This window comes from Colius striatus, chromosome 24 (genome assembly GCF_028858725.1).
Source record: "Colius striatus isolate bColStr4 chromosome 24, bColStr4.1.hap1, whole genome shotgun sequence".
Taxonomy (NCBI): domain Eukaryota; kingdom Metazoa; phylum Chordata; class Aves; order Coliiformes; family Coliidae; genus Colius; species Colius striatus.
This window is the reverse complement of record NC_084782.1, coordinates 2,801,171-2,813,946: the sequence shown is the minus strand read 5'-3', so window position 1 is coordinate 2,813,946 and position 12,776 is coordinate 2,801,171. Positions and strand designations below refer to the sequence as shown.

General features: G+C 47.2%; 2 protein-coding genes across 3 annotated transcripts in view; both read right to left on the bottom strand.

Moving 5' to 3' along the window:
* The window catches only part of LUZP1 (leucine zipper protein 1), a 32,484-nt gene extending 29,572 nt beyond the window's left edge, over window positions 1-2,912 (bottom strand). Inside the window, exon 1 of one of the 2 annotated variants that reach the window (XM_062014479.1) lies at window positions 2,818-2,912. The gene's annotated coding sequence lies outside the window, so the exon portion shown is untranslated. Of the gene's footprint in view, window positions 1-2,424; window positions 2,507-2,817 lie in introns of those variants that run through there. The other variant, XM_062014481.1, reaches the window with a different exon arrangement.
* Window positions 2,913-5,941: 3,029 nt separating this feature from the next.
* Window positions 5,942-7,078, bottom strand: HTR1D (5-hydroxytryptamine receptor 1D). Its single transcript, XM_010207835.2, has one exon. The coding sequence runs from the start codon at window positions 7,076-7,078 to the stop codon at window positions 5,942-5,944; it is 1,137 nt and encodes a 378-aa protein (XP_010206137.1).
* Window positions 7,079-12,776: the final 5,698 nt, after the last annotated feature.

Below are 12,776 nucleotides of genomic sequence, written 5' to 3'. Positions count from 1 at the left end.
AGCAGAGGCAATAACAGCATTGATACTTCTTCCCTGTTGAGGTGAGGGAGCACTGGCAGGGGCTGCCCAGATGGGCTGTGGAGGCTCCTTCTCTGGAGATACTCAAACCCACCTGGATGAGTTCCTGTGTGCCCTGCTCTAGGTGGTCCTGCTCTGGCAGGGGGGCTGCACTGGATGAGCTTTTGAGGTCCCTTCCAACCCTTAAGATTCTGTAATGAAGCAGAGCACCAGCATCAGGGATGTGGGAAGCACTGGCAAGCAACACTTGCCCATCAGCTGTTGCCAAGTATTTGAAAACATTTGTGCTTTCTATTTTGTATGTGCAGATCCAAACATTACTCAAGGCAAAAAGACTGTACAACAGGCCTTAGATTTGTGGAGATGTCACAGACAAAGCCATAACCACAATGGGTGTGCTTCCTTCCAGTATGTTTTATGGGTTCCCATGACCTGCATTGCACTAGTTAGCTCAAAAACATATTACTGCTATTCATTATCATCATCATGTGAATATTCCATTCCAAACAGCCTCTTAAAAGAATTATTTGCTTCATTTTAGTGTAATAATGGTATTAAAATCGTCCTATTTTTGGTATTTGTCTCGGTCACACCAGCCACACTTTCTGAGAGGCTTCCATGAGGAAGGAGGCACATCACAGCCCTGGGTGGGAAGGAAGGAAAGGCTTTGCAGAGGACAGTATAGCCTCAGAGCACTTGTGTCCAATCCTATGGTAAAGTCATGCTTAAAGATGTAATCACCAGCCCAATCACCAGCCTATAACAAACAAAACAGCGTGGTCTAGATTGTAAGGCATCCTTTTAAACATCATTCTTTCAGACTACTCCTTTTTAACAGGAGATATTTCTGTCTACACTTCCCAACTCGTGTCAAATAAAGGAATTTCAGCAACTTGTTCTCATTTGGGCCAAATTTTCAGAGCACTGAGAAAGCCAGAGGGCTAGTGAACAGCCCACATTGCTGTAACTTCCTTTGGACTTCCTAGAAGGTGGAAATTGGTCAGATTGCCCTGTACTGGAGTGAAGAATCTTTACCATTTATGGGATTATGGGGAAGCTGAGGCTGATGGGCAGCTCAGACAAAAGCACAGGCACAGGGGTTAGTTAATGGTGACCCGACCACTCTTCTCTGTTCTCCCACACTCCTTTACCCTGATTCACTCCTGCCCACAGGAACTTTCAGCCACATGTCCAAAAGAAACACAGAAACCAGCTGTCCACATCCTCCTCCTCCCTGCAGTGCCTGGCCTGGTACAGAGAGCTGGCCGCCCCACCAGCCCCAGCTGCCAGGACACAGCGGGGAGGTGCTGCACCCCAACCATCCCTCCCAGGGCAGGAGGGATCAGCCTGGCAGGGCAACACCAACCGTTCTCTGCCATCCTTACTGCCTCAGAGCCGGCACAATGGAGGAATTATGCTCCTGCGAGTGCCTCGGACACGAAACGGCCGCAGAGCACACTGTCCCTGCTGCCCCTCGCCAGCTGGCCACGGGCTGCATGAACTGACCAGAGCACCGAGCCGTTGGTTTTGTACTTGCACAGAGCAGAAACACCGAGGAACACTGTCTCTCACTAGAACACTGTCTCTCACTAAAGCACCAGGCCAGGAGATGCGTATCTCTGCCAAGATACTGTAGGCATGTGGTAACTAACTGCATTTTTTTTTCCTCCTTTTCCCCTAAACTCTGAATGCCTGAGACTACTCCAGGGTTGTAAAAATACTTCCCCCCTTTCACTGTCATCGCTGTGTGGGACTGCTTGGAGAGACGCTCGCCGCCCAGGCAGCTCTCAGCTACAGACTCGGTAAGAAACCACCCCGCTGCAGGCTGCAGTGACTAGCACTTTCCCCTGCTTTTTGGGGGAAGATTTTAACCAGAGTTTTTACACCCGTTGAAATCTAATCCCTCCGTGCCTAACTCCCACGTGCTGATTAGTTGGGATAATCCTTTAACTTGTGTTTAATTTGGTTTAAAGGCTTCAGATACAGCATTAAAAGAAAATCATATGCAAATGTGCGATGAAAGCAGGGTCGCCACGGATAACCACCCGAGGTCTGCTGTTCCACTTGCCTCGCATACCAGCACGTGGGACACCTGGCAAAGCCAAAGGGGTGCTTTTAATACACTTCATGAAGAGAAAGAAGAGTTTCACAACATTCCCGCAAAAGAATTCCCTCACAAAGGCGGCTGAAGCAATTCACAAAGGGCAGAGCATCGGAAAAACTCACATATAAGAGGGAGAACGTTACGATATGTGAGGGGAAAGAAGGGGGAAGTCAGGGAAAAAAGCTACAGGAATGGGAGTATGTGGCTGCAGCAGCGAAGGAAAGAAAGGAAAAGTTATCCACGGAGATCTCACGCTTCGAGCGCCTGCAAACCTCCCAAGTCCCAACTACACCAAAACCTACCGACGCGCACCGGCGGCTTTAGGACCTTCCTTGACGGCAACTCGCCGCAGCCCCCGCGGGAGCGCGTCCTCCGCGGGCGGGAGCGGGGGCTGGCGGGGCCGCTCTCCGGGCCGGAAAGCGGCTGTTCCGGTCACGTCGGAAGGAGCCCGGCGACGGCTCCATTTCCGAGCGGGAGCCGAGGCCCCGGCGGGCGCCGCAGGGCCGCGTTCGAGGGGACCCCGCCGCCGCCACACCGCGGGCGATCCGATCCCCCGGCGCCGGCCCGGGCAGGGCGGGCGGGCTGCCGTCCGCGGAGACAAAGCGGATGCCTCGAATTCCTCCCCGCCCCGCCGTTGCGGCGGCGGCCGCGGACCCCCCGCCCAGCCCCCCCCCTCGCCGCCCACCTCTGCCTACCTGGGCTGCGGAGCGGCCGCGCCTCCCTCCCGCCCCGGGGCGCGCTGCGGCCGGCGGGACGGCCCGGCTTCGGGCGGCCGCAGCCCACGGGGGCTCCGGGCTCCGGGCTCGGGCGGCGGGTGCGGGCGCTGACAATGAGGGGAGGGACGCGATCCCGGGCGGTGTTTGACGTCAAGGGGAGCGGGGCGGGGGCTGCCGGGCCGGCCCGGACGCGGTGCTGCTCCGCGGCGCCCTCCCCCGGCGCCGGCACAGGGCGGGGAGGCGGTGGCGGCCATTTTGGGGGGGCCCGGGCCGGGCCGCTGTCCCTGGGCCGGGGGCTGTTAGCGCCGGGGGGCTGCCGCCCGCGGGAGGGAAGCGCGGAGGCCGGGGAGGGGGCGAGCGGCTCGGCGGCGGTGGGGGCTGCGGCGCGGGGCGCAGACAGCCCCTCTGATGGCCCGTGTCACCACGGGTTTGTGCTGGAGACCCTTCGGAGGTTCCTCCAGGGGCTGCCACCAGCTCGGGCACCTGAGGGCCCTGGAGGGGCCGGCCGCCTCGCAGCCGCTGCCTCCCTGCCCGATAACAGGAGGCATCTCCCTAAAAACAGCGCAGAGGTGTTTGTCCTCCGAGGCCTTCGTTGCGTCTCCCCTTCTGCGTTCCTCTCGTGGAAAGGTTTGGACTTGGCGTTGCATCAAGTGTGGAATCCATTGAATGGGGGACCCAGGTGTGGGTGCTTCCACCTCAGGCGTGTGCAGCCGAAGATGCTGAGGTGGAATCTGAGACCAGAGGCTCTGAGGGGAAGGAGCTTTTTGGGGGTTATTCATGGTGCTGTCAAGGGAAGCAGCAGACAAAAGGATAGAAAGGAACAAGGGGAACGGCAGATACAACAAGATGAGGAGGCAGACCCAGCTCTTGGCTGGACTGGGGAGAGGCTGAACAAAAGGAATATAAAGGGCAGGGAAGACGAGGGCAGCCCAACTCACCCTGAAGATCAAAGGGGACCAGGAGGGGGGAAAACTACACACGGGCTGGAGGGGGAAGAGGGAGCAGAGAGGAGGTGTGCCAGAGGTTACACTGCTGGTGGTGTGCATCTGCTTCAGATGGGCTGGAGAAGCTGCTCTGTTTGTGGGCAAATGAGTGGGTTAAAGCTGAGATGGACACTGCAGTCAATCCCTTTCTTACCCAGCAAACCATCACTGTGGAGTGGCAGCTTCTTCTTATGGTACTTGATAGAAAAGTTTGTTTAGTTCCAAGGGTGTGTAAGTAATACAGGTGATAGGTGGAGGGGAGATGAGAAACACCCATAGATCATGCATAATACGGGGAAGCAGCAGAAGCTGTCAGCGTGTCTGACAGCAGAGGACCCGTATGGGTGTAGTAGGTTTAAACAAACAGAAGTAGCTCATGCAGTTTGTGCACATCTTGATAATGTGAGAAGTGGATGGCTGCAGGATGCCACGAACACCAGAGGCATGAGGTTGAAAGGGGACTAGACAAGCTTACAGAGAACAGTGGCTATTAAAAAAATGTCTAGCTGTCATCTTCCAGTTCATGAAGTCCCTGAACTCACTCTTCAGATATTTTTGCTACTCTCTACTTGCTCTGTTTCTATGGTGAATTTAAATGAGGATCTAACAGCTTGCTGCTGATGATACATGCAGTTCTGCTTCCCTCCTCCTGAAACCACTTGTGTGAGTTTCTGCTGCTTCTGATGCCCCAGTTCTGGCATTTGTTCAATTCATTAAACTGGCAGAAAATTAACACAGGGTGAATACTTTTCTGCCAGTGTAGTGAGTTGAATCAGCCCACTGTTTTCCGAGCCACTGGCGGTGACTCCTCATTGCTGACACTCAACCTCTTCCCCAGTCGTAGGAATAACCTGCCCTGAAATTTGATTACGTGGTGCTGGAGTGAACACACACATGCTGTGACTTTTATTTAACCATTTCTTCTGTTTTCAATAAATTCCACGTTATCGTAACTATCTGCTGGGACAACCACAATATGGACTTCTACACAAAGCATAAGAAAATGTGGTTTAACTTAAGCTGTGTGCTCAGTGTTGCAAGAACCTCTCCAGAGAGGCACTGAGAAATCAGGCAGCCCTCGTGGACCTGCTATGAAATGCATTTGTGTGCTCTTGACTGGGATCCACAGAGCATTAATGACACAGTAAATATGGACATTGATCTCTGTGACAGGGTAGCCTCCTCCTTTCAGCTCACAGTGCAGTGATCTTTATCTTTCAGTTATGCTCCTTAGCTATTGTTTTCCTGTGCCAGTTCTGTGTCACTGCTCTGGGTTTTTTTTGCAACATAAACTCCTGAAGCACCATATCAAGTATTGACCACCATTAAGAAGGGTGTAATATTAGACCATGTGCCTTTTTCAATTAGGCACAAAGGGCCTAGTCTGGATGGTCACTGGCACTGACCATATTTTCCTGCTTCAGTTTGTGCATGCAAAAAAAAATCCATCAACAGAAATAGAAGTTCAAGGTACTTTTCAATAGTTTCCATGCTGTTTATTTAGTATCTCTGGCCTGGCTATTCTATTCATGGTATGTGTGAAAAATGATTTCAGCTCAAGATTCTGCTTTCTACAGTTCCCCTTGAAATGCAGCTATTTGTGAAATACCCACAGAGCTCCCATGTGCACTGTGCCTTCTGTGCTGGGCTGAAAAAGTTAACAGCTTTCATCCATTTCAAGTACATGCCACAGGAAATGCAGACATCTGAGCCTCTTCTCTAGAAACTGCCTTAGCATACAGAAATTGTCAATAATACACAGCAGCAATACTGACATGCTGCAAAGGTGCACACATTCTCCTTCCATCAGGTCACAGAGGCACGGCAGGACCATATGTGTCATCTCATTGTGCAGACTCGGCTCTCTGGTTCACACTCCTTCCCTTGTTACAAAGCTGACTTCAGGTGTTGATCTTGTATATAGAAATGATCACTGACAACTTCTGTTACAGGATACAGAATTCCAGACAAGAAAAGACCAGCTTGGAAAGGAGGTTCCAGTTTCATGCACAGCACAGGGGAGCAGCAGATGTGGCAATTACCACTTAGGAATAAAAGCACAGAAGGTTTCCAGGTAGGCTGCAGGATCACACAAGCATCAGTAACACAACAGGAGAGGCTCAAGATGAACACTTTTTGAAGTGTATTAGTTTTTGGAAAGCCTGCTTAAATTCTTCATTAAAAGCTGTGTAAATGACTGGATTGATCAATGAGTTTAGATAACCTAACCATGTAAAAAAGTCCATTAGGATGGGATGAAACCAACAAGCATCTTGGCAGATGGGCAGCACTAAGGACATGACAAAAAAAGGCAGCCAGCAGAAAATGAAAGCACCCAGAATAATGCCTAAAGTTTTAGTGGCTTTCCTTTCTCTTGCAGCAGAAATTTTTTTCCTTTCCAGGACACTGTCTGCAAGTTTTATTTTAACGTGATTGATAAATATTGGGGATCCACCTGAATGGGAATGCCCTTCATGAAGGCTGGCATTAATGGAACACAGGGAAGAGCCAGCAGAGCCAGTGATCAGCTGTGCAGTAGTGAAACGTTTCCCATATAAAGAGGGTGGCTTCAGGATCCTGGATCGAGCTGCTACATAAATTCTACCATACAATATCAGGAGGAGAACAGTGGGGATGTAGAAAGCTCCACAGGTGGAATAAATTGTGTAGGAAATTTGATCTGTGTTCACAGTACACTTTGCAATCTCTTCATGAGCTTTCACTTGCCTCCAGAAAAAGGGGGGCACAGAAATACTGATAGATATCATCCAGACCACTGCAATCATGAGCGCTGCTCGGCCAGCTGTCCGGCGTTTGGCATATTCCAGAGCATCTGTGATAGCCCAGTATCTGTCCAGTGCAATAACACACAGGTGCAGGATTGAGGCTGTGCAGCACGTGATGTCTGATGACAGCCAGATATCACACAGCACTTGGCCAAAGGCCCACGTGTGGGTGACAGTATATGCAATGCTGATGGGCATGACTAGGACGGACACTAAAAGATCGGTCAGTGCCAAGGAGCCAATGAGGTAATTGGCAGGTGTGTGGAGCTTTCGGGTCAGGAAGATTGTGATAACAACAAAAATGTTTGCAAGGATTGTTGCCAAAGTTATAACAGACAGAAGGACTGACAGTGAAATCTTCAGCCCCAGCAGTGTCCTTTCATCCAAGGCCAGCGGTGTCTCGGTGAAATTTAATGACTTATTTGCTGAGCTCTGGGCAGAGAGCTCTGCTGAATGGTTAAACTGAGTCATCCTCTGCTCTGATTTCACTTTCACTTTCCAGTGTGATCTTTCTGGGACAATGCAGAAAGACAGTTTTTTTCTGACACAGAACTCTTCATGCTGGAGTCCAACAGTAAAGAACTACTAACTTGTTGAAAACTTCAGCTTATAGAGTAGATGAACTCCCCTAAGCCAGATCTTCCATCACATTACATCAGTGTCAGCACTGTTAAATCAGACTCATCTGGTCATGACCCTGATATGATCCAAGCAGTCCTGTAAGTGCTGGCCATTTAGGTGGTTTTCATTTTCATCTAAATCACTATTATCTTGTATTCACACCTCCTTTCTCAACTAATCTGCACAGCTGCATAAATCAATACTGGAGAGTGAGCAGCCAAAAAAGAAACACCTGGGCATGGAATTGATGCCTCTGTGCTTGGGACAAAGCTATCCTCAAGAGTATTTTCCCTTCCTCTGCTGAATGTCACATGTTTTTATAAGGGACACTTTAGAGCACCCAAGATATAAACCAATATTGTCTGCATTCCTTCTGTAACCATAACTTCTGCCAGATTTGTAAGTCAAGACCTCTTTTGGAAAAGTGCAGAGCCCTGTTTGCATTTGTTCCTCTAGACCATCCACATTTCCCTTCAACACTCAGTCAGGTGTTGGGTACCAGAATTCAATGTGTTGGTGATGAAGCTCTCAGCATGTTCCTGATGATGCATATGGTGAATGGTTGTGATGTCTTGTGGTGATTCCCTCAAAAAGGAAGAATGGACTGGTTGAGGGGACCTGGAAAAAGAAAGTATTTGTTTTAGTCCAGAATGGTCATACAAGAGTTGTGGAAGTTGAGATATCACAGTATACAGTCTACAGGCTTTCCATACTGTTCTTTAGATTCATTTAATTTAACATGAAATCTTTAGACACCTCAGGAAAACATCCTAAGATAGATTTCCTTGTGACCTTACCTCAGAGGCATCTACTAGTACCAGAATATCACATTATGCCAGCTCAAGCTCTCTGGAAAGAGAACCTGAATATGGCTCAGGAATGGCTTTGAAGCTTGCTGTCAGGGTTAAAAAAAGAGAGAACACCACACTTCTTCAAGAAGGTAATCACCAGGACAGCCTCCTCCCAGCCATCAAGGAGAAATGGCTCTCATAACTGGTGCAGTTTCATGCCATCTGACAGAGAGCTGAGAGGCACCCTGGGAGGAATCTGTGGAGCAAGAGCATCATATATTCTACATGAAACAACACTTTGATGTCAAACAATGTCTCTTGAGCTCCTGGATCCTAACATAAAAAACAACACTTTTTGGTTTTATGTGCTTGATGTTTTTATAAACCTCAAACTTCTCTGAGTCAAACTTCTTTTCAGAGACACTTTTTGAGGTGTATTTTCCCAATAAGGAGACCTAAAAGAGTCTCATATTTGACACTTGGAGGTTTTTTCCCAGGAAGGCTAACCTCCAGAGACCTTTTTTGTGACACTGAGCAGATCTTCAACTTACACAAATATTTGAAGATAAGAATGTGGATCCACCACAGATTCATCCTGCAGCACAGTGGTATTTTCTGTTTCCTTCTCAATTCCTTTCCTAATGATTCCTGAGTTGCCCTTTGCTGTTTTAATTGTTACATAGTACTGACTTGACATATCCATGGAATAGGCCCAGTTAATGTCATTCCAAAGCCATGAGTGGTAACATGAGCATTTTTTCCCCTGTATGCTCACTATTTGCATCTAGCTGCATTGTATTTCTTCTTCCATTTGTAACCAAGGTTCTTTGCAACTCTGCACAGTCAGTCCTTGTCTGAAGAGCTTTGTTTCAGCAGCAGATGTCATCACCCCACTATTCATGTACTTTCCAGAGTCTCTTGAGAGTCCACATAATTATATCAGTTGGGCTTCACTCCATCCATATACTCATCAGCTTTTCTTAATTACTTCAACAGATTTGTGAGACAGAACTTACCTTTACAGAAGCCATTCTGGCTGTTCCCCTAAACACCATGCACACCATGTGTTACAGTAAGTACACATTATATAAGTGTATATGTACACATTATATAAGTGTATATGTACACTTCACTATCATCTCTGCCAACTGGGCAGGTACAGGCATCAAACTTTTAGATCATCAGTTGCCCAGATCTCATTGGAAATTGGTATCACAGCAGCTGTTTTGCAGTTGGTGTAAAGGGAGTTTTGAGTAGAGGCTGAACACCTCCCTGATACTATTGCACTTTGGATCCTGAGTTGCATCAAACTCTTGATGCCAGTATTGTCTGATAGTGATGATTTGTTGGTGTTCACTTTGGACAGAAATAAAAGTTCCACTTGTAACCATCCTCCAAATTCACTTCAGTGAACAGGGATGCTAAAGTCAGTCTATCTTCCCTATGAGATATTTCCACTATTGCCTCTGGGGCTTTTTTTCACCATGCCTTTACTGTCCCTTTAACTCAGTGATGGCTCACTTCAGAGCTGTCACTTTTAGAGTCTAACAAATCTCTTTACCTGAACACTGGGCTGATCACACATCCCACTCAGGAGAAAACCTAAACCAAAAAACACCAGACAGAATGATTAGCAATATTAAAGACAATGACTGTATTGCTTAAAAATTAAAGCCAACTCCAATTTTGGTTTCAGTTAAAGAGAAAACCAATATTGAGCCTTTCCCATATACTGCAAGTATCAGCCACTGATCAGTGTTAGAACAATTTCAACAATGTGAAATAAAATGAAGTGTACATCACCCACCCACCTGCATTTCACCAAGTCTATTAGGAGTCCCATTGCTTCCAGCAGCTGCCAATCACTGTGGGATGAAAAAAAACCTGATGTGAAACATGATATTTTCAGTCAAATGAACTAATCTAGAGTTCAAACAAATGATTACTCTTCAATGTGGCAGCCAACAGCACAGCCTGAGACTGGGGGAAAGTCTTACTGAAATCAAACAATACCTCAATAGATACTGAGCTGGATTTTCTACAACTAAATGTTTTCTTGTGACATCATCACCAAAGGAAAAGAACCAGATTTTTGCCAGAATGCTCCAAGTCAGGGACTTCTCCTGTAGTCAGAGTGTATTGGCTGTTTCCTGCCCCACTGATGTCTTGATATCCTGGAAAGAATCAAAGCAGGATGCAGCTTCTAGAAGGAAAACAAGGCAATGCCATAGTGTACTGCACTGCAGAATAAGATCCACAGGAAAGGTATAGTCTGTGTAACAGAAAAACACTGGTAAAACAGAACATGAGTGGGTTTATGCACACCAGGATAAAGGACTGCATATGCTGCAGAGGTAACCACAGTCCTAATGAGTTTCCAAGCTTTGGATGAGACTGAGATACCTAACATTTTGCAAATGCTATAAATAAGACAGAATCAATCTGGCAAGATTCAGTGGCATGAGGAAACAGGTACTGCTCAGTCAGTCTCCTCTCCCTCTTCCCCAGCCTCTAAGCAGGGCTGTGTGCTCTGAGGGGTCCTGTCACAGCCCAGGCTCTCGCTTGGTCACTGCTCAGTGGGTGCCTCTCAGCACAGTGTGACAGGGAATTCCTCCCACCTTCATGCCAGACACATACACAGGCACACACCTGGAGGCACTGACCCACATAGGCATGAGCATCTGTACACACTCCCAGCTCTACTCACACCTCTGTGCATCTGGGAAGGAGTTTTCCCTTACTGGATCCACCCTGACATTCCACACAGGATCCTGCCTCCTGCTTTTTGCACATACCTGTGTTAGGAGAATAAATGATTAGAAATTCTTGACTCTGAGCTGAATCAATTAAGAGCATGAGTTTGCACCTGAATTTCTCACATGTTTAGGGAGCAGCAAGGCCACTGTGTTACTGGCTAGACTGGTTGTTCTGATTATGCCAGATGCTTTGCAGATGTCAGGTGTAGTTCACATCAACACCAGTCAGGTTTCTTTAATGCTGGAACACGGTTCAAGAAACAGAGCTCTAACACTGCAGTCACAGCTAGTTTGCACCCTCCTAACTTGCCTTTCCTCTGAGATGCCTCCATCAGTACTTCTGGATACCAACATGGGCAATTCCAGCTCTCAAATACCATCAGTAAGGGTTAATTGTTATTTAACAACACATATTGTATTAACCATAATACAATTAACTGTACTTTTCTAAGCTTTTTATTAGAAAAACAAATCCTTTGCTTTATTCCATTGGGTCTATAGTGATGCATCAGTTCTGTTTGCCACGAGTTATAAAGTCAGTAATATGAGTGCTGTTTTCAACATTCCTGACCTTCAGTGATGCATCACAAAACAACAAAGCTAAGGTGAGACTCATTCCAGTCCATTTAGACATCTAAAACTCACTCAGAGCTGGCCATCCCTGACAGGCAGCTGAGCCCATTAATGCTGAGCATCTCTCTTTGTTGACTGTAAGGGGAGCTGGTACAAAAGAGTTTGTGTTTCCAGAGAAGTATGCACTGCACTATGTTCATGGATTATGCAGCACGAGCCAACCTCTAGTGCTAGGATTACTGTGACTATTTCAGATCAGGTATGCCTGTTTGTTTCTTTGATATACAGAATGGTACTTTATGACAAATGGTACACAAACCATTTCCCATTTTAAATGGCAAGTAAATACTGACACTGTTTAACACCTTTCTCCCTTCTCCCCACCTTCTCTTTCTGCTCAGCTATCAAGAAAGTATTGATGTTTTTCTCTCTCTTGCCTTTATACACAGCCAACATGTATTAGCTATCCAACTCATTGCTAACTACCAGGTTGCAACTGCTGTCACACCTTACAACTCAATATTATTTACCAAAGGTTGGAATTTAGTGGGCAGTGGTGCTGGGAAATACTACACTGCCAAAACATCCTCTACACTATGTTACCAGTAATTCCTTGGAGGGTGCAGGGGGGCAGCACAAAGCTCAGGTACCACCTGTAGTCCCTCAGCTCTAAAATCTCTGATGACAAACAAACACAATGTAAAAGCTCTAATAAACTTTTTCTTTCTCACATTTCCCCTCCCATTATCATTCAGTGACATATAGTAAGTGGCATTGTAAGGAAGGAATAGTCTGTTCCCCGTGGCTGTGACTAATCACTGGAAGGAGAGTGAGTTAACTGCAGCAGCAAAGACTGAGCCATCAGGAAAAGCTTGCAGATGGTGAAGGTAGTGAAACTCTCCAATTATTGCTTGGGGACACTGTGACATCTCCATCACAAAAAAAAGTCTTTGAGGGCAGGTCAAACAAGCTTTCTGGAATGAGACTTCCAATAATTAATTCAGCACTGGGGAAGCAAAATGGATGAGAGCAGCCTTCCCTCTGTGAAATGGTGCAAAACATAAGGATCTTTTTGGACTGCAATCCAATGTAAACCTGTTCAAATCAAAATGAACAAAACCCCCAGACAGTACAAGCTTTGCAGAACATCACAGTGCAGGTCAGATCAGGAATTGGCTCAGTACCACAGTGCTCCACATGGGCAGAGGAATTAAGGTGATTTTTATTGCCTTGCAGCACTGGCTGAGGGGGAAAAGATACAATTGTTTATAACAACTGTCACTGGGTGTCACTGGGGCACCAAAGTCCCCAGCCTCCAGAGCATCAACAGGAGGAAAGAACTCCCCATGGCTGCAGCAGGGAGGAACGCTGTACCAAAATGTTCCCTTGACAGACTGTAACTCTGAGTATTGTGGAGGTTGCATCATA